The 25,721-nt window shown below is 34.1% G+C and overlaps 1 protein-coding gene across 1 annotated transcript in view; it reads right to left on the bottom strand.

Moving 5' to 3' along the window:
- Positions 1 to 312: 312 nt before the first annotated feature.
- Positions 313 to 25,721, bottom strand: part of Plap (phospholipase A2 activator protein) — a 49,555-nt gene continuing 24,146 nt past the window's right edge. The window contains exons 7-13 of the mRNA XM_069821568.1: positions 22,151 to 22,340; positions 20,135 to 20,360; positions 17,224 to 17,346; positions 14,146 to 14,265; positions 8,862 to 9,014; positions 7,095 to 7,369; positions 313 to 1,251 (exon numbers count right to left, since the gene is read on the bottom strand). Of these exons, the coding sequence (XP_069677669.1) occupies positions 934 to 1,251; positions 7,095 to 7,369; positions 8,862 to 9,014; positions 14,146 to 14,265; positions 17,224 to 17,346; positions 20,135 to 20,360; positions 22,151 to 22,340 (1,405 nt within the window). The 3' untranslated portion in view covers positions 313 to 933. The remainder of the gene's footprint in view (positions 1,252 to 7,094; positions 7,370 to 8,861; positions 9,015 to 14,145; positions 14,266 to 17,223; positions 17,347 to 20,134; positions 20,361 to 22,150; positions 22,341 to 25,721) is intronic.

Here is a 25,721-nt window from a genome sequence, read left to right as displayed (position 1 = left end):
GAGTGTGATAATAAGTAACTTAGTACCGCAAATATAATAAAACAATGGGAGTGGAAATGTAATGAAAATGTTGAAACTAGTTTGTCGGTAAAATATACAGATTAGATTAGTTGGAATAAGTGATCAGTGAACATTAGTGATTCAAGTGAATGAATAGGATGACAACTATGGAAGAGTTCAACTCAATGTAAACAATGTTGGGAACAATTAACAAGGAATAGAGAGAACTGAGTGTTTAGTTAAATGAGATTAGTAAGAATAAGATGGATAAGGGAGAAAGTATGTATAAGAAGAAGGGAGATGAAACAGAGGTGAGAGAAGTGGTAGAAAAGTGATCAGGAATCATTTATATGTAATAGCCGAATGTTTAAAAAGACGTAAACAGAATGAATCCAAGGGAGTGATGACATTGTATACAGAAATGTGAAAGACCATCACGACCAATGTAAGCTGGTGGAATAAATATTATATAATATATCATATTATAAAATATCAATTAATGAAGAAATAATTATAACAAAAAATGATGAAGTTCTATCTGCAATGATGTAATTTGAATATTTATTTAAATATACACACATACTTATAGCTTAATACTTGTTGAGATCCGAAAATGATATACAGAGATAGTGAATAAACTATTTTTTTTAATATTATCATCATCATCAGAACTGTTATGTTGCTGCTATTTTTATGAAGCTGTGATACATTTTGTTTATGAGTAGAACATTACTATTAACAGCGTATTAAAGAGCTCAGTACTTTTATCACACAATTTATGAATAAAGCTGCAAACTTTGAGTATCACAAGTTGATACAGTTGAGTACTCTAGCCATATTCACATTAAGCAATTGACACTGCTTCATGTAAAAAGCAGCGAAATGAATTCTGAATCAAGTAAAACACAATGCTGGCACTATTGCTGGCATGTCTCACACCTGCATCAGAGCAGACACCTGTGCGGCACACTGCGTCACTTTGTCCATGGATGAGCCTGCACTCAGTTTATTGAGCAATTCTGTGAATTCCTTTGAACTATTAACAGATGCGATCAATTCAGATTTGTCTTGTAGAGTGTCTGCGTCCCATATTAAAGTTCCCAGAGCCACCAAACCACGAAACAAAGCTTCTGGATCAGAGAGACGAGGCAGTACTACACACAACGCACTCACAGCCTGCAAGCGACCTATGGAGTCTTGAGTACGGTTGAATGCTACAGCAAGGTTCAGCAGTAGAGTTGACAGGGCCACCTGAAAGCATGTGACATAATAAGTACTTTGTATTTCATTATACGTTTAAAATGCAAATTGTATACAATCCACATCAATTTCAAATGCATAAGCTTAACTTTACAAACATCATATGGAATTTGTGATCTGTGCTGACATAAACATTAGATTATCTCTCGAAAATTTTCCGTAAAAGTAAATTAAACTCACTTCTTGAAACTTATAACTAAGGGGCGGATGTTGATAACTTAAAAATCTACTTAAAATGATCATTAAAATGCCCTTAAATTAATGGAAAAATGACATAAAATTAAAAGAAAATGACATTTAAATATTAGTCACCGTACTCGCACTACAACTTCTTAAAAATTAGTCACTTGTTTCAAGGACTGCTCTGCAAATCTCGGAGAGAGGAGGCAACTTCCTGGAATTTGGCTAAGATAAAGGAAAAGAACATGCAACAAAACGAAGGTTTCAAGGGAAAACTATAGATTTTAATGAGGGTTTACAATGTGTTTCAATCAGTGTCAGTGCCTTCATTCTCCATCTCCTCCTCCTTCCGTGCTTCACTTTTGTTACCAGATCTTCCAGATGAGAGAGTGTGAATGACAAAACAATTGTGGGCGCAGCATGCATTCTTGCAATCTTTGTGTTAAAAATACTGTCTACTAGAGTAGACATCCCTTCTGAACCATGTTGAGGACACAAAGTCCTGTCCAGGACATGGTGAAAGTTTCCTCCCTTCCAAACATAAATTCTAAAGACACCCTCATATCGACAAAAGAACAGTAGTGGTCAAAGTCCTCACTTAAACTAATTGAACTGAAAGAGGAGAATTGGGAGGAGAAATTTAAAAGGTACGCAAACGCGTCCTTGCAAGGGGTTCGGGGCTGAAAGAAACTAAATATGTGAGCTCCAAGCCTGTTGGCCACTTGTCTCACTCTGGGTTATGTTGCTCCACTGAAGGAGCTCTAGAAAATTTTGAAGGGGAAAGCCGAAAATGGACGTAACCTCTTAGGTACCACATACGTGAGGGGACGGAAATGTGATCAAAGTGATCACAGGACAGGACAAGGAGTAAATGGCTGGTGTAAATCTGCATATTGAAATGAACTCTGTCATATCGCAGTGCAGGTAGAGTCGAGAAGACTCGTTTGCCATTAGGATGGCAGGTGTTGTCTTGCACATTGAAAGGAGCTTTGCATTTCGCAGTGCAAGTGGAGTTGAGAAGACTCTGTCATCTGTTGTTCGATCACAAGGCAGGTGAAGGCCATCAGAAGAAACGCCGTGAATTCTGAATCTGCAAAGTGAAAGGTTCCCTGTCCTTTCGCATTGCGACTAAATGAGTGACCTCATACATTTAATTTGCAATTTATAGGTTCTGAACTAGGGCATTACGTCGTTTGTTAGAAAAGGGGGAATATATGGGGAAGGGCATATAGCTCCGTGGCCCATTTCTTTTAGGCTCATCCCAACATTTGTCTTACGCCTTAGGAAAACCACGGAATACCTTAGGCAGGATGAGTTGTCTCATATAAGAGATTAGCCAATTTGGCTATTAGGTGGGAGGTGATTGATTATGTCTTAACCTAACCTAACCAAACTTAAACTAAGCTGCTGTAAAGCATTTTATATTATTTCCGTTGTGTAAAGTGAAGCCTTCAGTGGAATGAGGGATGGACTTTAGAGTCTGTTCCAAACTATAAAACTCAAACTTCACTGTTATTTACTTATTCGGTAGGTAATTATTACTGACCTATTTGGTTAGAAAATCATTTAACAGACCTATCGGTAGAGAAGAAAGTAAAATGTATTCCAAATGATCTAAAAGTTCTTCAAAGTATTAAAAATGACCAAAAAATATAAAATTATCTTATAACCTTACTCATACAGTAAATTTCCCAAACAGGAGTATACAAGTTGGAGATGCTGCAATTGGTTACTTAACAGATGCATTTAAAACTGAATTTCCAGGTCTCAAATGTATTCTCACTACTGCAACAAAAATCATGTATATAATAAAACATCTAAACACAAAAAAATTCCTCTTGATATGATGAAATACCAAGTAAAGTTCTAAAAGCCTGTTATGAAATAATATCTCCTCCATTAAGCTATTTACGCAATTTGTCAATGCAATGTGGTATTTTCCCAGAAAGACTCAAATAGCTCAATAGTAAAGCCAATATACGAAAAGGAAGATAAATGTACTATTGCTAATAATTGTAGGCCCACATCACTATTAACAACATGCTCAAAAGTGTTTGAAAACATTATGTACACACATCAAAATAGTCTAAGGAACAGATGATTTTATTAACAAAATTCTTTGCAAACCCAAATAAGTACCTACTAAGCACTGGGCATACATAAGTGAGTTGTTCATTTCACTATGCACCAGACACCATAGCAACCAGTGTTTTGTTTTATTTATATTACATTGGAATTTCTTATTTTAGTGCGTCAGATAGGGTGATTATAGACGATTCCAGGTTAAGAAAATATAATTTGGCATAGGAGGCTATTCCATCAAATGAGCAGTTGCCACAGAAACGCCTATTTATCATGCAGCATTGGTCTTATGGATCTTGTCTTGTACATTACAAGACAAGATCCATAAGACCAATGCTTTTTTCTTAACGTGGAATCCTCTATAGTTCATTTGTAACAGAGAATTCGGGTAACTTCAACAATGTAAAACATTAATAAACTGTAGAAATGAATGCTCAACGTCGTCATTTAAGCCGCAATGACATGTTTAGAGCAATTGGTATAATTGTAAACAGTGGAACACAAACTGACGCAACAAGGGCTCTAAATACTGGAAGAGACATAATATCCAGAATGTGGAGTCGATATCGTGAATTTGGTAGTCCAGAAGAACAACATTCAGGTAAACCGAGAGTTACAACTGCCATACAACACAGATTTCTGTGCCTAAGAACCTTGAGGAAAGGACCTCAACTGCAAACCTGTTAAGAAGTGCTTGGCATAATGTTGGGAATGTGGTTGTATCAACCCAGACCATTAGGAACAGATTGCACGAGCAGGTCTTAATGCCCGCCGCCCATTGAGATGTCCAGCTATTCGACCTGGAAATCGAGAACCTCGTGTTTTGTGGTATCAGCAACATCTAGATCTCAACTGAACTGAACTGATTTTATTTTATTCTATTTTATATTATTTTATTTCATTTTGTTTTATTTTGTTTCACTTAAGTTAATTTAATTTTATTTTATTCAATTTAATTTTTAATTTAATTCAATTTCAATCAATTTAATTTTTAATTTAATTTAATTTAATCCATAATTTAATTTATTTTATTTTTAATTTAATTTAAAATTTTATTTTATTTTTAATTTTATTGAATTTTATTTTATTTTTATTTTAATTTAGTTTTATTTTATTTTTAAATTTTATTTTATTTTCAATTTAATTTAATTTTATTTTATTTTTAATTTAATTTAATTTAATTTAATTTAATTTAATTTAATTTTTATTTCATTTAATTTTATTTCATTTTTAATTTAATTTAATTTACGTTTAATTTTAATTTTATCTTATTTTATTTTATTTTTGACTTAATTTAATTTAATTTAATTTTTAATTTAACTTTATTTTATTTTTAATTTCTTTCAATTTTATTTTATTTTTAATTTTATCTTATTCTATTTTAAATTTACTTTTATTTTAATTTTATCTTATTTTATTTTATTTTTGACTTAATTTAATTTAATTTTATTTTTAATTTAACTTTATTTTATTTTTAATTTCTTTCAATTTTATTTTATTTTTAATTTTATCTTATTCTATTTTAAATTTACTTTTATTTTATTTTACTTTAAATTATTTTTAATTTATTTTATTTTATTTTAAATTTAATTTAATTTTATTTTATTTTTAACTTGCTTTCATTTCATTTCATTTTTAATTTGATTTTATTTGAATTTATTTTTAATTTAAACTTATTTTATTTTTAATTTAACTTTATTTAATTTTATTTTTAATTTCATTTTATTCAAATTTATTTTTAATTTAACTTTATTTTATTTTATTTTATTACTATTGTAATTTAATTTAATTTTATTTTTATTTTTATTTGTTTTGTTTTAATTTATTTTAATTTAATTGTTTTTAACTTAATTCAATTTAATTTTTATTTTTAGTTTAATTTAATGTTATTTTATTTTTAATTTAATTTAAATTCAAATTTTACTTTTAATTTAATTTAATTTTTAATTTTATTTTTAAATTAATTTAATTTTTAATTTTACTTTTAAATTTATTTTTAATTTAATTTAATTTTATTTCATTTTTAATTTTATTCCATTTTATTTAATTTTTAATTTAATTTTATTTTTATTTAATTTTCTTTAATTTAATTTTTATTTAATTTTATTTTTAATTTAACTTTATTTAATTTGATTTTTAATTTGATTTTTAATTTCATTATAGGCCTATTTTATTTTATTTCATTTTTAATTTAATTTTACTTTAGTTAATTTTATTTTAATTTAATTTTAATATATTTTATTTTAATTTAATTTTTTAAATTTTATTTTATTTCATTTCTAATTTTATTTTATTTTATTTTATTTTTTGTTTAATTTAATTTTTAATTTTACTTTTAATTTAATTTAATTTTACTTTTAATTTATTATTATTGATTCACACACATATTAATATTTCGTTTTCTTGCTTTTTAACATTTTCTCTAAGTTCATTCCAACTGGTCCACCACTATCTTAACACCAACATAGTTTTTAAAAGCCAGGATTACCACTACATTCCTCGTATCTAGCAAGTTCTCGCTTATTTCACTACCGTGAAGAAAAGATCAGGCTGTAGTTTTACAATGGATTGCAGCTCACTATGCAGTGAACTGTATGAAGTGTATTACGAAAAAAAAAATAGCTTCAACTATCACTACAAATTAATAGCTGAAAATCAAAATTGAAGGTGCAAGGTCGAAGTACTTCTGAAACAATTTAAAATTAATTCCTGATCTACAAAGAAAATCTTCTGTTCATAGTGGCTATTAGTGATAATGCCTCAGTAATCACTTTTATAGAATTTTTGCTCTCTTAATGTCACCAACTTGCTTGTTATGTAGAAAAAAAAATTGAACACTTGCCAGGCTGTGACTCTCAAGCCTTTTGTAGATCATATCTTCAAAATAATTAAAAGCAAGAAGAAAGATAATTACTGTCTAATTCTGAACATCACATACATACACACACTTTTAGAATCGCTCTCATTCAATTCGACACTTATAGTGACAGTGGAGCAAAATGCGACTTCTAACATCTCTAGTAAAGAACATGAAAGATACAGGCCCAGAGAGTGATGTTGCAACCAATAGCATTCACCTTTCCCGCACCCTGATGGCAGACAGTCAGCTCATTGGCAGGCGGGTGGATGGGCAGGCAGATAAGTGTGAAAGGTAAGTTAGAGAATATATCTATGTGACAACGTCATGTCCACTTCCTGTATGGCACCAGAAAGGAGAGACATAATTATTTCTCATTGGCTGATAGATCTGAGGAGCAGACAGGGCTGTTACAAGTCTCTTTTTTTTGCCATTGTCCCATTCACTGTTAAAGTCCGCGTCATTGTTATTGGCGTGTGAAGTAAGTAATGGGAACGTTAAGTGCGAGTGTTTTACATTTGCCGCAGTCAGTCTGACAACTGTGTTTGGCAAATGGCTGATGTGACGTGTATAGGAAGTGGTTCCATTCTCAGCTGCACTACCATCATGTGCACAAACTGGGCACTATATATCTGGCGCTAGCAATACACTCAACATCACTCATTCACTAAATCTAGCACTCTCACACCATGCACACAGCGAGTTGTTGCCTTACCTGCATCTGTTTGTTGAAGGGTGGAGTGAGGTCATGAGTGACAGTCAACAAAAAGTCTTTGTAACGCAGAGCCAAGGCCTCTCCATCAGGATGAGACAGCATATTGCAGAGAATGCGAAGCGACAGCATTTGATTGGCTGTGAGAGAACCAGATTGAAGGAAACATTGCATGCGGCTGATTAGCTGGTCACCCATCTGACCAGAACAGAGATCAGAGTTGATGGCAGCATTACGAATTGCTAACCTTGTCACATCCAGCACTGGAAATACGATATCTGTAAGGTAAAATACATGTGATTAATAAGAAATGGATTATAGGAGTACAGATATGAGAAGTCTTACACAAAGAAATCCTATATAATTATACAGACTGGGCAAAACAAAATGCTGCCACAGTTGAAGGAAACCAGTCAGCCCCTACAAGCTCTCTAGTTTTATGGATCTGTTTACCCTCGTAATAGATTCCTCTTCATTCCTCAGCTGTGGAACAACACAATCCAAATGCAAAAACATTTATGCCTCACCATTTGAAGAGTTAGAAAATATTATAAAGAAATGTATTGTAAATAATAATTGTAGGCCTAGTTAAATGATTATAATGTTTGGTATATAACACATATTACTACTTCCCATTTTATGTAAACCCTCTTTTAAGAAAAGTAATCTCTCAGAGATTCATTAAAAGAGATTCTACTGTAGTAGGCCTATGTTTCATACAGGTTTCATACTCTTTATGACAGTCAGCAAGTGAAATTAGACTGCACTTTTACTCTGATAATCAATTAACAGAATCTATATAGCGACAAAATGAACCAGGTGCCGTTCCTACATGTTCACTTTTCTCGTTTTATAAATCCATAAGGTTATGCAGCTACAAATTTTTATAAAAGTCCACTGCTGTGGAGCAACCGCATACCTGACAATGAAACGAGTGGACCTGGGTTCAAATCCTGTAGTTGGGACAAGTTATCTGGTTGAGGTTTATTCTAGGGTTTTCCCTCAACCCATTAAAAGCAAATAATGAGTAACTTTCAGCACTGGACCCTGAACTCAATTCTCTGGTATTATCACCTTCATCTCATTCAGACGCTAGATAAACATAGCAGTTGATAAAGAATCGTAAAATAACCAATTAAAAAATTATGGCAAAATTAAAGCCATTTATTCGACATTTTGAAATCTGTTATACCTAAGGTGACCCAGACATCCCACTTTCGGCGAGACGGTTCCACTTTGAAGCAAATTGTCCCGATGTCCCTTGAATTATGGTGGGGATGCTTAAAAGTCCCACTTTTCGAATTTGTAGTTCTATCGCCTGAGTGGACAATGCCACCTAGATCATATGTTGTAGCCATGATTCACATTGTATCCAGTTGGCTATGAACTAAAACTGTGTTTCGGGAATTGAGTACGGCCATGTCTTAATACCAAGACTTCATATAATAATCATTACCAAAAAATTTCAAGTAATAAACAATGAGAGTGTCTCAATATAGAACAAAATATCATTCCTGAGTATCCAAGAAAAAGTACAGTTGCATCCTTTCCATTATTCAACGTCATGACTTGAACAAAATTGGAATTATTTCTTCACCACTTTGTACACTGTGCAGTTTTCAGGAAGAAATGGATCAGAATCAACTTCTTCCAGTTCTTTCCTCTAAATGCACTGTGTGTGTGAAATATCTGAGAGCAAGAGAGTTAATGGACTTATTACCAACTCAGTATTAGTAAACAACGACAATAACATATTGCACCATTACTTACCCTGTGGCCATTCCAGAAGTTGTTTCAGTACTTGCATATAGATGGGATTAGCAATGGCATCAGCTTCCGCCAGTTTCACCACACCCTCTAAGTTACTCTCCTCAACCTTGTGACTTCCATCACCAGTCTTGCGATTAAATTCTATTAATTTTTCTAAAATCAAATAAGACAAATCATATTATAGCTGAGTCTTTTCAGGATTTAATAATATTTAATTAACTGACACTATTCAACTATTCTATTTTTCACCCCCCATAACACCTGTATATAGAACAGCCCTGGGTACAACAGAGAAGTGGGACGAAACTCTGAAACCCCCCTCCCATGTTCTTTCCGCTTCACTGCCTTATAAACAAATGCACAGTGGACCCTGTGCATCAGTGATGGATTTCAGCGACTAGTGAGAGCAAAAGTTCGTAAAAGCTATGATGCACTCCGTCACTGGACAGTGTTTAACAGCCACCGGCATGGCTCAGTCGGTTAAGGTGCTTGCCTGCCGGTCTGAAGTTGTGCTTGGGCGCAGGTTCGATCCCTGCTTGGACTGATTACCTGGTTGGGTTTTTTTCCGAGATTTTCCCCAACCGTAAGGTGAATGCCAGGTAATCTATGGCGAATCCTCGGCCTCATCTCACCAAATACCATCTTGCTATCACCAATCTCGATGCTAAATAACCTAGTAGTTGATATAGCATCGTTAAATAACTAAAAAAAAACAGTGTTTAACTGCTGGTCTAGTCGTCTCAGCTGGGGAAGGTGGAGTGAGGAGTTAAGGGGGATTCTGTATGAATCAATTGAGTTAATAGCGTCCAGGCCTGATACACAGTTGCTTCATAAAATTAAAAATAAGAAAGCTACAGGCATTGTTTCACTTTGTATTGTAGAAATGCGTAAGTGTGATTGAAACACAGGCTGAGAGAGAGCAAATACATAATTCCTAGTCTATGTTGAATTTTTCGTACATTACTTTTAACACTTGAATATAAATAATTCATTAAATGGCGATCTTACTCGTGTTAATTATGTAAGCACGTGCCGATTGCAGCTGTTTCGGTGCTATTCGATACCATCCTCAGAGCCTACTAGATCTCAGCGCTATCTCAACTTCGCTGCCAGTTGTGTGGGTGAGTTCGTGTGATGAAGAGTTGTGTCAAATAGTGTGTGTGTTCTGAAATCGATCTCTGTGTTGAGAATTTGATTGGGGTGTGTTTTAGTGTGTCTGTATATTTCATATTGTTCTAGTGTGTTGAGTTTTTGGTTTTTAGGTTGTATGTGTAGAATTTCCATGTCTGTATTTATGTTATTGTATGTGTGGTTAGCATTAGTTATGTGTTCGGCTTATGTAGATGTATTGTGTCCTGTGGTTATTGCTTTAATGTGTTCTCTGTATCGAGTTTGGAATGATCTGCCTGTCTGTCCAATGTAGAAACTGAGGATGGTGTCGAATAGCACCGAAACAGCTGTAAGCCGCACATGCTTATATAATTAACACGAGTAAGATCGCCATTTAATCAATTATTTAAATTCCTAGTCTGTTGTTATCAACAAAATTATTTTCTTGACTTTTTACTGGAGTCTATATAAGAAAAGTACAAAGTTAAAATAGATACTGAATTAAGTGACAAGTACAGTTTACAACATGACATTATTTGGCGCTGAAGTAGATCCCAGAGGCAGGACATCACAGAATAAAAACAATAACGATTATTCAATTCTTACTCAAATGAGTGCATAATGAAAGAACCATGGTTGATCAGAAGTGGATTTTTGGATATTCTACCATGTGCTGGAATTTAACATCTCTAATGTTTCGGCACTATATACAGGATCCATCACAAGGGCAAGAGGTCTGACCAGACGGGTCATCTACTTTGTTGGGCCCATGCTTGGCTACTGACCTCAGTTGTTTGAAGTAGCCAAGAATGATGAGGCCAACAAGTAAGCAACTTTATAGGTCGTACCTACTGTCCTGATGATTAAGCACAGAGGCACAGAGGGGTTTCCAATAAGCACAACATGAATCGACTCACGAAATAATTGTAATGTAGCAATCCATAGGCGAAGTTATGGGGGAGGGCATGGGAGGGGACAGTGCCCACCCAAACTTGTCTGAACTCTTCTTTTTCTATTAACACCAGTGACTTGTGCAGCAAATGCTGCAAACTAAGTTCATTAGACGTTCAAATAAAAATTTTTCAGATTTACTTTCAATTAAGAATACCAGACATTTTGAAAGTTATTTACTTCCATAATAATGAAACACACTCCCTCTCAATTATTTTTTTTTTTTGTCAAATACTTTTTCTTCAACCTATCCACCTTCAGTTTTTGAGTTTCAACGTGAAAACGCAAGTAACAATGTCAGGACGATCAGAGGGTTTTTCATGTGGGAGTAAAGCAATAGCTATTTCAGGTCATTGTGGATTGTAGGTGAAAGTTTAAAAAAGTCAGGTCTGCTATGGTTTTGAACAATAGACGTAGCATCTTGGTATAGCTGCTGCATGTAGAGCTTCAAATGTAGAGGGTAAAATCATTTTATCCTGTTAAGAAATCTTGTTGAAATGATCAGGAGACTACAAAATCTTGTAGGCCTCTTATTTTATCACTAAATAATACCGTTTGATCTTTCCTTTGGAACTGTAATTTTTGCTCTCTCTCGAGCCAATACTGAAGAGAATCAGGCATATAAATATCTATACCACACCGCCATTAAATATAATGAAAAAGACTCAACCCCACTTAATTAATAACTATAAAAATATCTGAATTTTAATAACAATATTATTATCTTACGCGAGTTTTGTAGTTTTATATATATATATATATATATATATATATATATATATATATATATATATATATATATATAATAGCCACAATTATAGAAATGAAGATCTAATTTAAGATACTCTCTACATCTACTTATATAACACCAGAGCGTTTCACTTTCATATCATCAATATTAATATGTATAATTGATGAAAAAGCACATCATGGCATTAACTATAATAATAATTCATTTCTAATGGTAATAATGTCATCAAACCACCTCAAGTTTTGTAGATTTTAATATCTAATACACAGCTGTACTCAGAAAATTACACACCGCAGAATCAGACCTGTAAATTATCCTTGGTAAGTCTTGAAGTTTGTAATAACCAATTGAATTTGAACTCTAAACATGTCAGCAATCCTACAGGTCATAGCCTTCGTGTAATAGCCTATTGTTTATTGTAGTGTATGTTTTGTTTTATTCTGAAATGCAATTGGTTCTCAAAACTGACGGAAGATGGATTTTGGAAAATAGGAAAATTATGTAGGAAAACTAATGTTTCACTGAAAGTAACTATTTTTCTGAAAATCCTTGGATGCCAAGCTTCAAAATGATGGGTCATTCATTAAAATCCATTCAGCCGATTTCCCGTAATTTCCATTACCAATTCAAATCACATATATAGATTAGAAAATACTGAATTCAAAAGATCTTTTTTGCTTTTGTTTATGATTAAGACGTTTCTGTGCTTAAATTGATGAATTAGTGTCTTCAGATCATGTGTCTGGACTATAATTTTTATTTTTAATTTCTGAATGTATAAGAATTTCTATACCTGATTTGAGGAATGGAAGCACTGTATTGTTTCTTTTGTAATAGCCTGTACTCATGTGTTAGAAGTCTACAGGTGTTCAGCCCGCCACTTTGAGAAATATGAATAACATACTGCACAATAATACATAAAAAATAAAAATGATCCCGGTATAATGTGTAAACTTAGAGACGAGATTAAATAAAATAATTAAAGTTTACATTTCATATGATACCTTCAGGAAGGTAAACTTCATATAAAAAAGTTTCTGTTAGCACTGTTTCGTAGTTTTATTGAGTAGGCATGTGTTTGTGTACAAGAGAGAAAAAGAGGGAGATTGTCTTTAAGTTATTCCCTATTATAATTTGTAGTAGATTACAGTTCAAGTTTTATACAACTCAGTCTGAAACATCGCAGATGTGGATGTAACACTGTAAGAAACATGCCCTCGAAAATACCTTTATTAAATAATCATATTCTGATATACTGCACCACGGTCAAGCTATAATGGGGGGGGGGGGGGGGAAAGGTAAATGATGTCCCACATAACCCCATTATAGGGGGATTCTATGGTTTTGCTTTGCGTTCTCCCCCCCCCCCCCAAGGAAACGGTTCTCTCTTCGCATAGGTAGTGATTCCATCCTGCTTCCGCGCGCACGCACAAAAAAATAGTTTGTTACTTTATTTAGGTTGGTTTTAGTTTATGTTATTTGCATTGTTTAGGTTAGTTTTGATATAATTTTTGGTTAGTTTTCGTTTATTCATGTTAGTTTTGATTTTCTCGTTTCTTTAGGTTCATTTTGGTTTGTTTGAATTGGTTTTGATTTGATTAGGTTAGTTTTGATTTTCTAAGGTCAGTTTTACTTCCTTTTAATTTTGATTTGCTTACATTAGTTTCATAAAATCAAACTAACCTAATTACTGCATTAGTTTCAGTTCTGTATGTTATTTATTTCATAAAGAAACTAAAACTAATTTAGGAAAACCAAAACTAAATTAAAGATAATTTACTCAACAAACCAACACTAATCTAAAGAAAGACTGACCTGAGGAAACCAAAACTAACGCAAAGAAACAATTTGCATATGAAGGGTACACGGGAAAAACGATCAAGGTCCATCAAAAATCGAAATTGAGTTAATAATGCTATCTTATAGTGGAAAAGAAGTACTATCATGTGGTCTAGCTAGTAATAAGAAATCATCGTTCTTGACATTTCACTACGTCAATTTCTATTAAATATACACATAACAAAGTATTAAGTGCTTAAACTTTAAAATTCGTTTTTCTCGAAACTTTTTAAAATGGACCTTGATCGTTATTCCCGTGTACCCTTCATATGTTAGTATATCTAAGGAAGGAGAGTTTATATAATTTGAATATAAACAGACCTTGATTTAACTACAGTGGTGTTACAATGTGCTCTAGTGAGCCAGGATTGAATTATCATTTACTTATGCTTAAGACCTATGTACCTGTTAAAAGTGGAATGGGATAAAGATAAAAGCACTTGCAACTGATTTCTTTTCCTTGTACTGTATATTATGAAACATGCTTTCTGTGCATCACCTGACATTCAACCAACGAAAGACACAACACACAACTACAAGAGAATCTGTCTAATGACACGTTACTTCATACTCCATGTGTGAATAATCTATAATTGAAAATTTTAACTAAAAGTTTGAGAATTGAATTCTTACCTAAAATAACACTGAGGTTAGCCTGATCAAATCGTAGATATGTCTTCTGTGGAAAGTAAGGCTTCAGGGGGCAGTTATCAGATGCAGTGGATGATACTGATGTAGAACTAACAGTCATGCCTGAAAAACAAATTATATATAAACAAACTTACATTTCTGTTAATGTTCAGATATTTCTGATGTAAATTCAGAGTATTTACTTTCTCATTTTTATGTACTGTTGTATAAAGAAAAAATATTGTAATGTTACAAAGGAATGACAGAGATTTTCACACAAATGTCCCTGATATGAAAAATGTTGTTCTTGTTTTCTAATGCCAGGCGTTTGACAATAAAGTCATTTCACCTCTTGCACTCCAATACTTTTCAAAAACATTGTCATGGTCAGCCACTGAAGCACAGATTTTGAGGTGTTCTGAATCCATTTCTTGGTTTGAGTTGCACAATGGACAGTTAGGGGACTGATATATTCCAATTCTATGCAGTTGCTTGGCCAAACAGTCATGGCCTGTTGCCAATCTAAATGCAGTTACAGACGATTTGCGTGGTAAATCGGGAATCAGGGCCGGGCATCGAACCTTGGACCTCTGTAAACCTTGCAAACTAAACTACTACTCTTTTACATCCTACTTTATTACATAATATTTAATTGCTGTTGGAAAAAATACAGAAATTATTTTGTAATGCATTACTACTGTATGCACCAATAACAAATATGAATAACACTCGGGAAGAAATTAAATGCAGAATAAATATGGGAAATGCCTGTTATTATTCGGTTGAGAAGCTTTTGTCATCTAGACTGCTGTCAAAAAATCTGAAAGTTAGAATTTATAAAACAGTTATATTACCGGGTGTTCTGTATGGTTGTGAAACTTGGACTCTCACTTTGAGAGAGGAACAGAGATTAAGGGTCTTTGAGAATAAGTTGCTTAGGAAATATTTGGGGCTAAGAGGGATGAAGTTACAGGAGAATAGAGAAAGTTACACAATGCAGAACTGCACGCATTGGATTCTTCACCTGACATAATTAGGAACATTAAATCCAGACATGGGCAGGGCATGTAGCACGTATGGGCGAATTCAGAAATGTATATAGTGTGTTAGTTGGAGGCCGGAGGGAAAAACACCTTTGGGGAGACGTAGGTGGGAGGATAATATTAAAATGGAATTGAGGGAAGTGGGATATGATGACAGAGACTGATTAATCTTGCACAGGATAGGGACCAATGGTGGGCTTATGTGAGGGTGGCAATGAACCTGCAGGTTCCTTATAAGCCATTTGTAAGTAAGTATTACTACTGTATGCAATTAGTCCATCTTTTTCATTGGCTGATTGAACACTAGACTAAACGTCATGACAATAATAAAGAAATCAGAACCTCCTCTCTCTCTCGAGTAATAAACATATCGTTCTCCTATCAGCAAACATCATCCTCCTTACCTTCATAATGCATCTTGGCCCAAGGCTCTGAATTGATTTATTGTTTTGTCTCCTGATGTTTATGCAGCTGAATTACTGTTATTATACACACTGATTGTGTAGGCAGATACACACAAATTTATCTGCGCCCTAAAAGAATAGGGCATTTTTTTTATTAAATGCGTGTCTTTACTTGCTTATATCCGAGTTACCTGATTTTTTTTTGTAAGATATACTTCATAGTAATGAATCTGCCACACTGAATTCGCACAATTTTTCATATTTGTATTTTCTGTTTGAAAACCTCCCAGATACCAAATTTAGTTTCTCACCCATTTCCATTCCTCTTCACCCACATTCGGACAAAATGTCACATTCTTATTCTGTGATCCGAAAAACCTCCAGATATCAAATTTCACCCAGATTGGACGATATGAAATTTCTCATCCCTTTTCGTCTCCTCTCCAGTACCTTAAGGAATATTAACCTTCTTAAAAATGTTTAACCCAAATTGTAAAAAGTACCCGTAATTTTAAATTTTAAGGCTGTATGTTGGCTAGTTCAAGAGACATTAGTGAATTTTGAAAAACTTTCAACTCCCCACCATTTTCTTTCTCTCCTCTCCACTCCCTTAAAAGGTAAAAAAAACCTCATAAAAGACCATCAACCTCCAGTAATGTAGTTATTGTATGAAGATTGGCCACAGAGAGCAGATATTAAAGGATTTGGTCTCGTAGAGATTTCAGTTTGGTTCTTCAGCATAGAAAGCTGATATTTTAGCTATCTGGTTAATGACTAACATTAACCTCACCAACCAAAAATTCGTATTCCAGGAACTTGAACCAGGGTATCCAGCTTCAAAAGTTAATGCAGTAGCTGCTAATGTAAAAGTGAATTCCATAGTGAAAACAATGAGAGTTGTGAAGATGACATATACTTTCTCATTATGCAATTTTTACGTATTTCTCAAGAATGAAGTTCCGTATCATGTTACCAATGATTTTCCTGTTCAGTTGAGAAGCTTTTGTCATCCAGTCTGCTCTCAAAAAATGTGAAAGTTAGAATTTAAGAAACAGTTATATTACCGGTTGTTCTGTGTGGTTGTGAAATTTGGACTCTCACTTTGAGAGAGGAACAGAGGTTAAGGGTGTTCGAGAATAAGATGCTTAGGAAAATATTTGGGGCAATAAGGGATGAAGTTATAGGAGAATGGAGAAAGTTATACAGAACTGCACGCATTGTATTCTTCACCTGATATAATTAGGGACATTAAATCCAGAAGTTTGAGATGGGCTAGGCATGTAGCACGTATGGGTGAATCCAGAAATGCATATAGAGTGTTAGTTGGGAGGCCAGAGAGAAAACGATCTTTGGGGAGGCAGAGACGTAGATGGGAGGATAATATTAAAATGGATTTGATGGAAGTGGGATATGATTGTAGAGATTGGATTAATTTTGCTCAGGATAGGAACCAATGGTAGGCTTATGTGAGGGTGGTAATGAACCTCCGGGTTCCTTAGAAGTCGTAAGTACTATTATTATTATTATTATTATTATTATTATTATTATTATTATTATTTGTATTCAAAACCAAAATGTAAATAATAAGTAAAAAACATAAATCAAGTAAATGACAATGAATTTGATATACTTACCATTTGCTCTCTGTTCACTGTTATAGGCTGGAACATACCGAGAGCCACCAGTGAATGGATCGCCAGTATTGCCTGGGCTGGATGCACTATTGCTGCTGCCAGATGGTATGTAACGGTTCCCTCCTGAAATACACACATGAAACAATATTCACTTAAAGTGCTCATATGATAGAAACCTCATAAAATTTCGATTATTTTTATGAATCTGTATAATTTATGAACCGCATTTAGAGTTATAAGAAAGTTGTTCTAAATATCTAGTGGTTACCATTCCAAGTACTGTGTATTCAAGCCACACTGAGTGTGATGAGTTTTAAACAGAAGAGTCTTAAGTGCAGATTCCATTTGATTAAGAGATGATTGAGCAGTTTAGTAGATTTACTGCATGTAAAAAGTTCTTTTCAGGAATAATGTTCCCTTTATTCTATTGCTCTGACTGCGTGACACTTCACAAGTTTTCCTTGTTATGCATATAAAATAAAAATTTCTAGTGAACATTGCAAATCCACAGCCTTTGCATTTCATTTATTAAGTAAATGGCACAAATGGCTACAAAGAAATTAATTATGATTTTCAATAATTTTTTCTCATCTGTTGTCCTGAGAAATCCATTGACTATAAGCAATGTCAAGGTTAATTCCTGAAATACAGTTCTTAATTCTCATTAGATCATCCAAATTTTCAGTTTCTACTAAAATTAAATTTGATCGTATTCATGACATTAAATCCACGTTCGTATTCAATACCAAAACCTAGAAATGTTCCAGTAATGTCAACAAGAACTGAGAATTCTTCACATTGTTTGTTTTCATACAAGCAATTTAAGGCATCAGTGAAAGAGACAACTGAACAATTCTTACCTTTCTAAAAAGAATGACAAATTTCAAATCACAGAACTGTCTTATAATTGTCGCAATGCTATCATTAAATGCAATGGTAGCTGATATTATTTACAGTATTATTCTTTTAACTTTCTTTTCTCAAAATTTTAAATTTGTTGCTTTCTTAATTCACCAGAGGAACTTCTAATTTTACCAAAAACAACCGTCACAATATTGTACACATCTCACAGTACATCTTGAGTGATAGCAACCGTTAGATTGAAAATGTATACTTACTGTGTATCAGTTACACTTCAGCTACAACACATCAATTGTATCAGATGAGGTAGAGTTGGGAACGGAGCGAGCAGAACTGTTGAGTAACTCTGTTCTAGCAGTTTAATGTGCTTGGTGCGGAGCACTGGAATTACTCTGCTAACCGTAACCATTACAGGTCAGTTCAAACATTCGAACAGAGTTCACGTGTTTCACTTAATTCTAGCAGGCAGCGACATAGGTACTATTGTTTTAAATATTTTCTGCTGCAGAACAAATTATTTCCAACAGGCGATATCCCCAAGGTGGGCTGAAACCCTAGTATTTTTGCAGAGGAATTCATCCTATATATGACCTATCAAGTGGGCCTAATGAACACTGACAGTCTGTACATATTACTGTATATAACAATAATAATAATAATAATAATAATAATAATAATAATAATAATAATAATAATAATAATTATTATTATTATTATTTTTTTATTATTATTATTATTATTATTATTATTATTATGATTATTATTATTATTATTATTATTGAATAACTCTTCTCGGGTTCTCAGCCAAGTGAGTTGGAGATTAGCTTCCAACTCACCTGGCTGAGAACCCGAGAAGAGTTATTCTATATCAAATGCCGGGAAAGCCTCAAGTCATACATTATTATTATTATTATTATTATTATTATTATTATTATTATTATTATTATTATATTAGAGTGTTTGATTAATATTGAAATATGTTAAAAAAGGAAGTGCACTATATTTTTCTATTTCTGTTTATTGGATTTATGTTATCTCATCAGTCATCATTTTATTTGTATTTATTTATATGATTTGTTAGCTAATTACTTTGATTTATCAATAATATTACTCTGTACCAAAAAAACATGGTTGTATGGAAGGCTAGTCATGTTATAAAATAAATAAGCATTATGTTCTTCAGTTCAAGGTTCCACGTTTTATTGATTATTTTATCCACTTTCCGTAATAATAAATAATTCTGTGTGTTATTTTAAAATGCTTAGGCAGCACTTCATGGAGCTCGTGTCTTTCTATCTTCCTTTTTACTTATCTGCAGCATTTAATGTTTACCTCACATGTTAATTTATTAGCCGTTAGTATTATAAATTATTTTATCAATTTTATTTCGTCTGTCATATATAACAACACTGAAGGTTAATAAATAGGCCGTTCATATAAAATAACTCCGAAAATAGCTGTAATCACTCAAATAAAATTTGCAACCGCCATTTTGCAATGAAGCAAAGTGAAACACTTTTTTTCTCGTCAATTGGCAAGCAAAATCGCTTTACTACAACGCTTTTAAAACAAGCTGGTTTCACTTTCAAAGTATGTTCTAAAATCGACTCAATCAATCCAAATTTTAAATCTGCTGCTACAAATTTGTATCGGTCCTGTACTCGGATCAACCGAGTAATGATGTCACAGTACATGCTCCAAACTGAACCGCTCCGTCCGCAGCCCTACGATGAGGTATATGAACAATGTTTGTAGTTTGCCGTATAAGAGCTCCCATTTTTAATTCTAATGTCCATAGATATACGGTGAGATGTGTAGAAATTTTTTACCTTTTTTCCTCTTGATGTCAAATGTAAATACTAGTTATAAGCTGAGTCTTCCACAACTTGGCTAAAACTAGTACAACACAGCCTTATGTAACAGATGTACTGCTGCATAATTTACACTAATGCAAGTAAGAGCAAACCTTATACTACAAAAATACTAGACTACCATATGTTCTATATATTTCAACAGAGAGAAACGAAAAGAATTTCAACATGATACTGACCTGTAAAAGGATCACAGAATTCCGATGAAGTCTTTGGTCCAAGAGGTACATTTGCCTTACTATTATTCACAATGAAATTCGCAACTTGATCAAGAAATAATTGACTCAAATTGTTATCATGTATGAACTTCTGGGCAGCAAACCAGGGGTCTTCATCTGTATTGTATGGGAGTTTCAGTGGTGGTTTTCCATCCTCAATATCTACACTAAAAACATAATCATACTCCTGGAACAAAGAGAAAAACAATTACACATGTTACAAATAACGAGGAAAGTATACACAATGTGCATAGGTCATTAATTCTCATTCCATACAAGAAGACTCCACATATAAACAAATATACCGCAAAATCCGTCCACACCACAACCGCTGATTCCAGGGACTCGAAAATTTCACAAATTTCATAGGAAACACTATCAGATGTTACATGAAATCAAAATCAGAGAATTTGAAGATCATCATATCAGCAAGATTGTACCCCTGAATTTACAGCCACGTGACACTGTTGCATGCATCTATATGGACAGTGATGGATCGCAAAAACTGAGGACATCAGTTTAGAAAACAATGATGATGTTCTATCAGCCAGCAGGTCTAAGAACCTCCTTCAAAAGAGTTTGGGTGCCTATTGAACATGTTCTTCAGAAAATATCTGTTGAACAGTAACAGGCCACTCACATGTTATTTCTGACAAACTGTCTAAAGAAATATCTCAACTTCATAATCAACACATATCTTAAAAAGTTGTTGGTATTGACTTTTTACACAAAATATCTAATTTGTATGCATAGTAACAGTATTTATATGATGATTTGTTAAATATAGCAATATTTAATCATACAAATATTACTACAGTAGACTCTTGCTAATCCACCCATTCTTTGCACAGAGGGATAGCGAGAGTGCCGGATTACTGAGTGTGCTTAAAAATTAAGCTGTCCCAACCACTCCATTTGCACTTCTAAATTGAAACTATAATGTTCCATACGTGACCAGCGCGTGTATACGTATACTGGGTGTTCATTTCAAAGTGTGTCATGATGTCACTGTTAGTTTTTTCTCTTCCCACCAGATTTTTAAAAATGAATATTGAAGAAAAGTCAATGAATAAAAAGCCTTTAGTTTGCCGAAAATTTTTCATTTTTTTCATTTCGCCCACTCACTCCTGTGTTACAGAATATGGAACATGTATTTTGCAACTTTTTCTTAGTGTTACAGTAGTTGTCATACTTTACTTTGGACTCAAATACTGTGTGTTCAAACTGTGAAAAGAGCAATTAGTTTTCTGAGCAAAATAAATCTGTAAGAAGAGCTTCTTCTGGGAGTGAAATAAAGTAGTGGACCTATGTGACACTAATTTAATGGCATATAGAAGATCACTACAACATTCAACAGTTACATGTCATAAGAAAAATTCCCAACAATCTTTTTATCGTTTATCTATGGGTCCTACTTTCCAAGTGCACATGAGTTTGTCAGCTAACAACCAACAAACACAAGAACAATGTAAAAACTTTCTGCTGATCATTACCCTCTTCTATGATCATATAATTGCGAATCATGAATTCCAACTGACACTGACAAGTAATGTGAAAAATGTTTCAAATGGAATTAAACTTTTATGGACAAGTAAAATTTTAGAAGTGCCTTAGTTGACCAAATAAAATCCCATAAGGACTGTTATGATCCACAAAAGTTTTCAACCCATCTCTTCATTGGACATCCAGTTATGATGATGATGATGATGATGATGATAATAATAATAATAATAATAATAATAATAATAATAATAATAATAATAATAATAATAATTCAACATCTTTTTTCAATAGCAAAGGCTATTCAGAGATGAAGAAAATCTGTCAATAATGCAATAGTAGCAGTGGTGAATGAAAATTTGTAGAAGAAATCGAAGTTTTCAAACAATTCTTACTTAGCAACAAGTTATTTCCAGTCACAAGTCAGGAAAATGGTCTCTGAGAGTTACTTAGACAGGTATGTTGCCTGCAACTCACCTTGCCGTTGTAAAGCTGCTTTCCCGATGTGCTCTGTGTTCCTCCACTGGCTCCCAGTACATCTCCAACCTTAACCCACTCGTTGTTCGCTGCAGACCAGTTGTAGCAATACACTTTGGTGCCATCTCGTATAAGTTTTGTCTGACCGTCAGTGCGACCTGGTTCATACAATGCCTCTTTGCCTGGCAAACTGTAATAGATTTCTCATAAACCACTTGTTTCATTCATACTTCATCATAAGCTAAGAAGTATTTCAATCCATAAAAGCAGATTAGAAACTTATCAAATAAACCTTAATCATCAAAGAAAACATAGACTGTCGTGGCAAGTTTTGATAATGTTCTCATTCATTCACTAAGTCATTAGTTTAACCACTAACTCTGTCACTCATTCATATAATTATCCATCCATTCATCTAGCCAGATATTCACTCATTCATTCAACCATCCACTCTATTAGTTATTCATTCATTCGTCGACCTGGTTGGCGAGTTGAAACAGCGCTGGCCTTCTATGCCCAAGGTTGCGGGTTCGATCCCGGGCCAGGTCGATGGCATTTAAGTGTGCTTAAATAGGCTCATGTCAGTAGATTTACTGGCATGTAAAAGAACTCCTGCGGGACAAAATTCCGGCACATCCAGCGACGCTGATATAACCTCTGCAGTTGCAAGTGTCGTTAAATAAAACATAACATTTAATAACATTTCATTCATTCATTCACGCATTGATTGTAATAACAGGTTTACTGAGGCCACCAGTATAGCTCAGCTGCTAGCGAGTTGGATTAGAGATATAAAGCTGTGTTCAGGAATGTGTTCAAGTCTCACTCGAGCTTCTCTACTTGGTAAGGATCTTGTATTAAACATATCAATTACATATTTAGGAGTAATCCTTGATTCCCAATTGATTTGAAAAACTCATGTGGAATGTCGTACCAAAAAGATTACTGCTGCTTTTGGGCCTGCAGATGAGCCTTTGGATGTACTCGGGGCTATAGCCGAAAATCCTTTATTGGATATACTATGCTGTTTTACGCCCCATGATTCTGCGACTCCAAGGCAAAATGTGATGTCATTTTTTGTAACTTTTCAGGAGCAAGAATTCAAACTTTGTATAAAATCATAACATTTCATAACAATGGGTTACACAGAAAAATAATAAAAATATGCATGTAATCTTTTGCCACAATAAAGATACCATCAGGATGCACAACACATCGCAAAACCTCATTTTCGCCAGAAACTGACATATCACCTTTTGCCTCAGAACCACAGGATTATGTATGCAGCAGCTGTATGATGGTCCCAGACTTTGTTTTCTCAAGCAACGACCTTGTTGAATCTCTTACAATGGTTTGTGTGTTTAGGTATCACAGGAGCCATGAGAACTACACCAACCAGGGCTCTCGAGGTTCTGCTGTTTACCTCCTCTGGATCTGGCAATCCAAAATGCAGCCATATTAGCTGCCTCTCGACTCCAAAGCCTTGGTCAGTGGATAGATAGGGAGGGATGGAGCACTTAGCCACATATGTATTTGGAGAATGGCAATGAATATCAATCCCATTGCAGACATGAGACAAGACAGTATGACTCCAGCTTAATATATAAATCCTCATGTTTGTATTATTCTTGATAGGGAAGAATGGGAGGGAGGTTACCTTAACCAGTTCCCCCCCCCCCCCCCCGTAGTCTGGTATGGTTTACTGATGCCTCCAGAACTAACAGTAGTACTGAAGCAGAGATCTATAGTGTAAGATCTTGGTCTAGAATATCTATCCGTCTTAGTCTATATAGTATGGTTTTCCAAGCTGAAGTATTTGCGATATTAGCTTGTGCTCAGGAAAACCTATATAGATCATGCCAAGGCATGAATGTCTATATTTACTCTGATAGCCAGGCTGCACTAAGTGCACAGAGTCAACTCCAGGCTGGTTGAGAAATGCATAATTACCCTGGAAATCTTATCCTAGTTATAAAGAATTAAAGGACACCAGATGAACTCAAACAACTGACATTAACCACAATAAACGCAAGATTCCCTGTAACAGAATGGCTATATACAGATGGTTCAGTGCAGTGGCGGCTGATTGGCTGAAGCAAGTGAGGCCGGGCCTCAGTCACTTTGCTTCCTTAAACTCAAAATTTTGGTGGTTTTTAGTCATATATAACATATTATATTAGTTATTTCAATGAAGCGTATAGAGTTGTAGACTTAGAAAACTTTGTGATGTATATAGACCTGTCTTGCAGTAAAATTTGTTCCTGAGGCCAGGATCGCTCGTGCTGGGTCTGGCTTGGGCATTTCGTATGTTTCCACACTTTTTAAGGTTGCACTCGGAAAGCTGAAACTGAGACACATTTCTTGTGGCCTCGTGGCCTAGCAGGTATTCCCCCACCCATCAGCCTTCACTTCCCCCATTCAAAACCCAGTCTTTTGTCAACGCCAGTCTCAAGTGTCGATAGGGATGAGAATAACAGTCGTGAATTGTCGTGAGGTCCACTGTGGTTATGTGTTTTGGGAAAATAGAACTCGAAAGAAATGCGAGAAATAATGATGATAATTGTAATAAATTCATTGTTAGAGTATCGTTATCGATAGGAAATAATACTGAAATAAGGAAAGTTTTAAATTAAGACAGACCTACGCCATCACTGACAATTTTACAGAAAGATAATCTTAAAACGCGAACTTCCAATGCATCCTGGTGTGAGTAACGTAAATGGGTCTACGGTAATGTGGTGCGAAATAAACTTTTCTGTTGGTCGTGCTTGTTGCTGTCAAAAAACAAAACAAAAACAAACAAAAAAAACAGAGAACAGTGTATCTACTGAAACTTCAGCGATCTGAAAAATATGTTGTTGTTGTTTTCTAATGCTAGGCATTTGACAAAGTCATTTGACCTCTTGCACTCCAATATTTTTCAAAGATATTATCATGGTCAGCCACTGAAGCACAGATTTTGAGGTGTTCCGAATCCATTTCTTCCTTTGAGTTGCACAATGATCTGAAAAATATTTCCAGGGGAATTTCAACACGTGCTTCTTCAGTTCAGCATAATATTCGTTGCTTTATAAAAATTAAATAGTTAAGTCTACTGAAATCAACTCACAGCATAGCAACTTATTTGAAGATTGACATATTATTTTTAATTAATAATAATAATAATAATAATAATAATAATAATAATAATATAGTAATAATGTCAATCATAATAAAGCATCATCAATAATAAATATTTTGTATGGAAGGTAGCCTGCTTAAACTACTTACTACAGGCCTCACCGAGGATTTTGGTCACCAGCCGCTACTGGCTCAGTGATGAAAAACGGAAATATGACTAGAAAATGTCAAACTACTTGGTCAATACTAAATCACAGGGAGTGTTGTACATGGCATGTCAGCACTTGCTATTTTTTCACATTGGAAAGCTGTTATCCACTTTGCAGCAGTTCTATATGGGACAGCATGATACCTAAAGCTTCTACAAGCTCTGCGTGACATTCCCTCGCATTTCTGTCATCGAGTACTGATACTTTTATGTACATACTCTGTTCTAATCGACTAATATCCA

This window comes from Periplaneta americana, chromosome 3 (genome assembly GCF_040183065.1).
Source record: "Periplaneta americana isolate PAMFEO1 chromosome 3, P.americana_PAMFEO1_priV1, whole genome shotgun sequence".
Taxonomy (NCBI): Eukaryota; Metazoa; Arthropoda; class Insecta; order Blattodea; family Blattidae; genus Periplaneta; species Periplaneta americana.
This window is presented reverse-complemented; position numbering and strand designations above follow the sequence as displayed.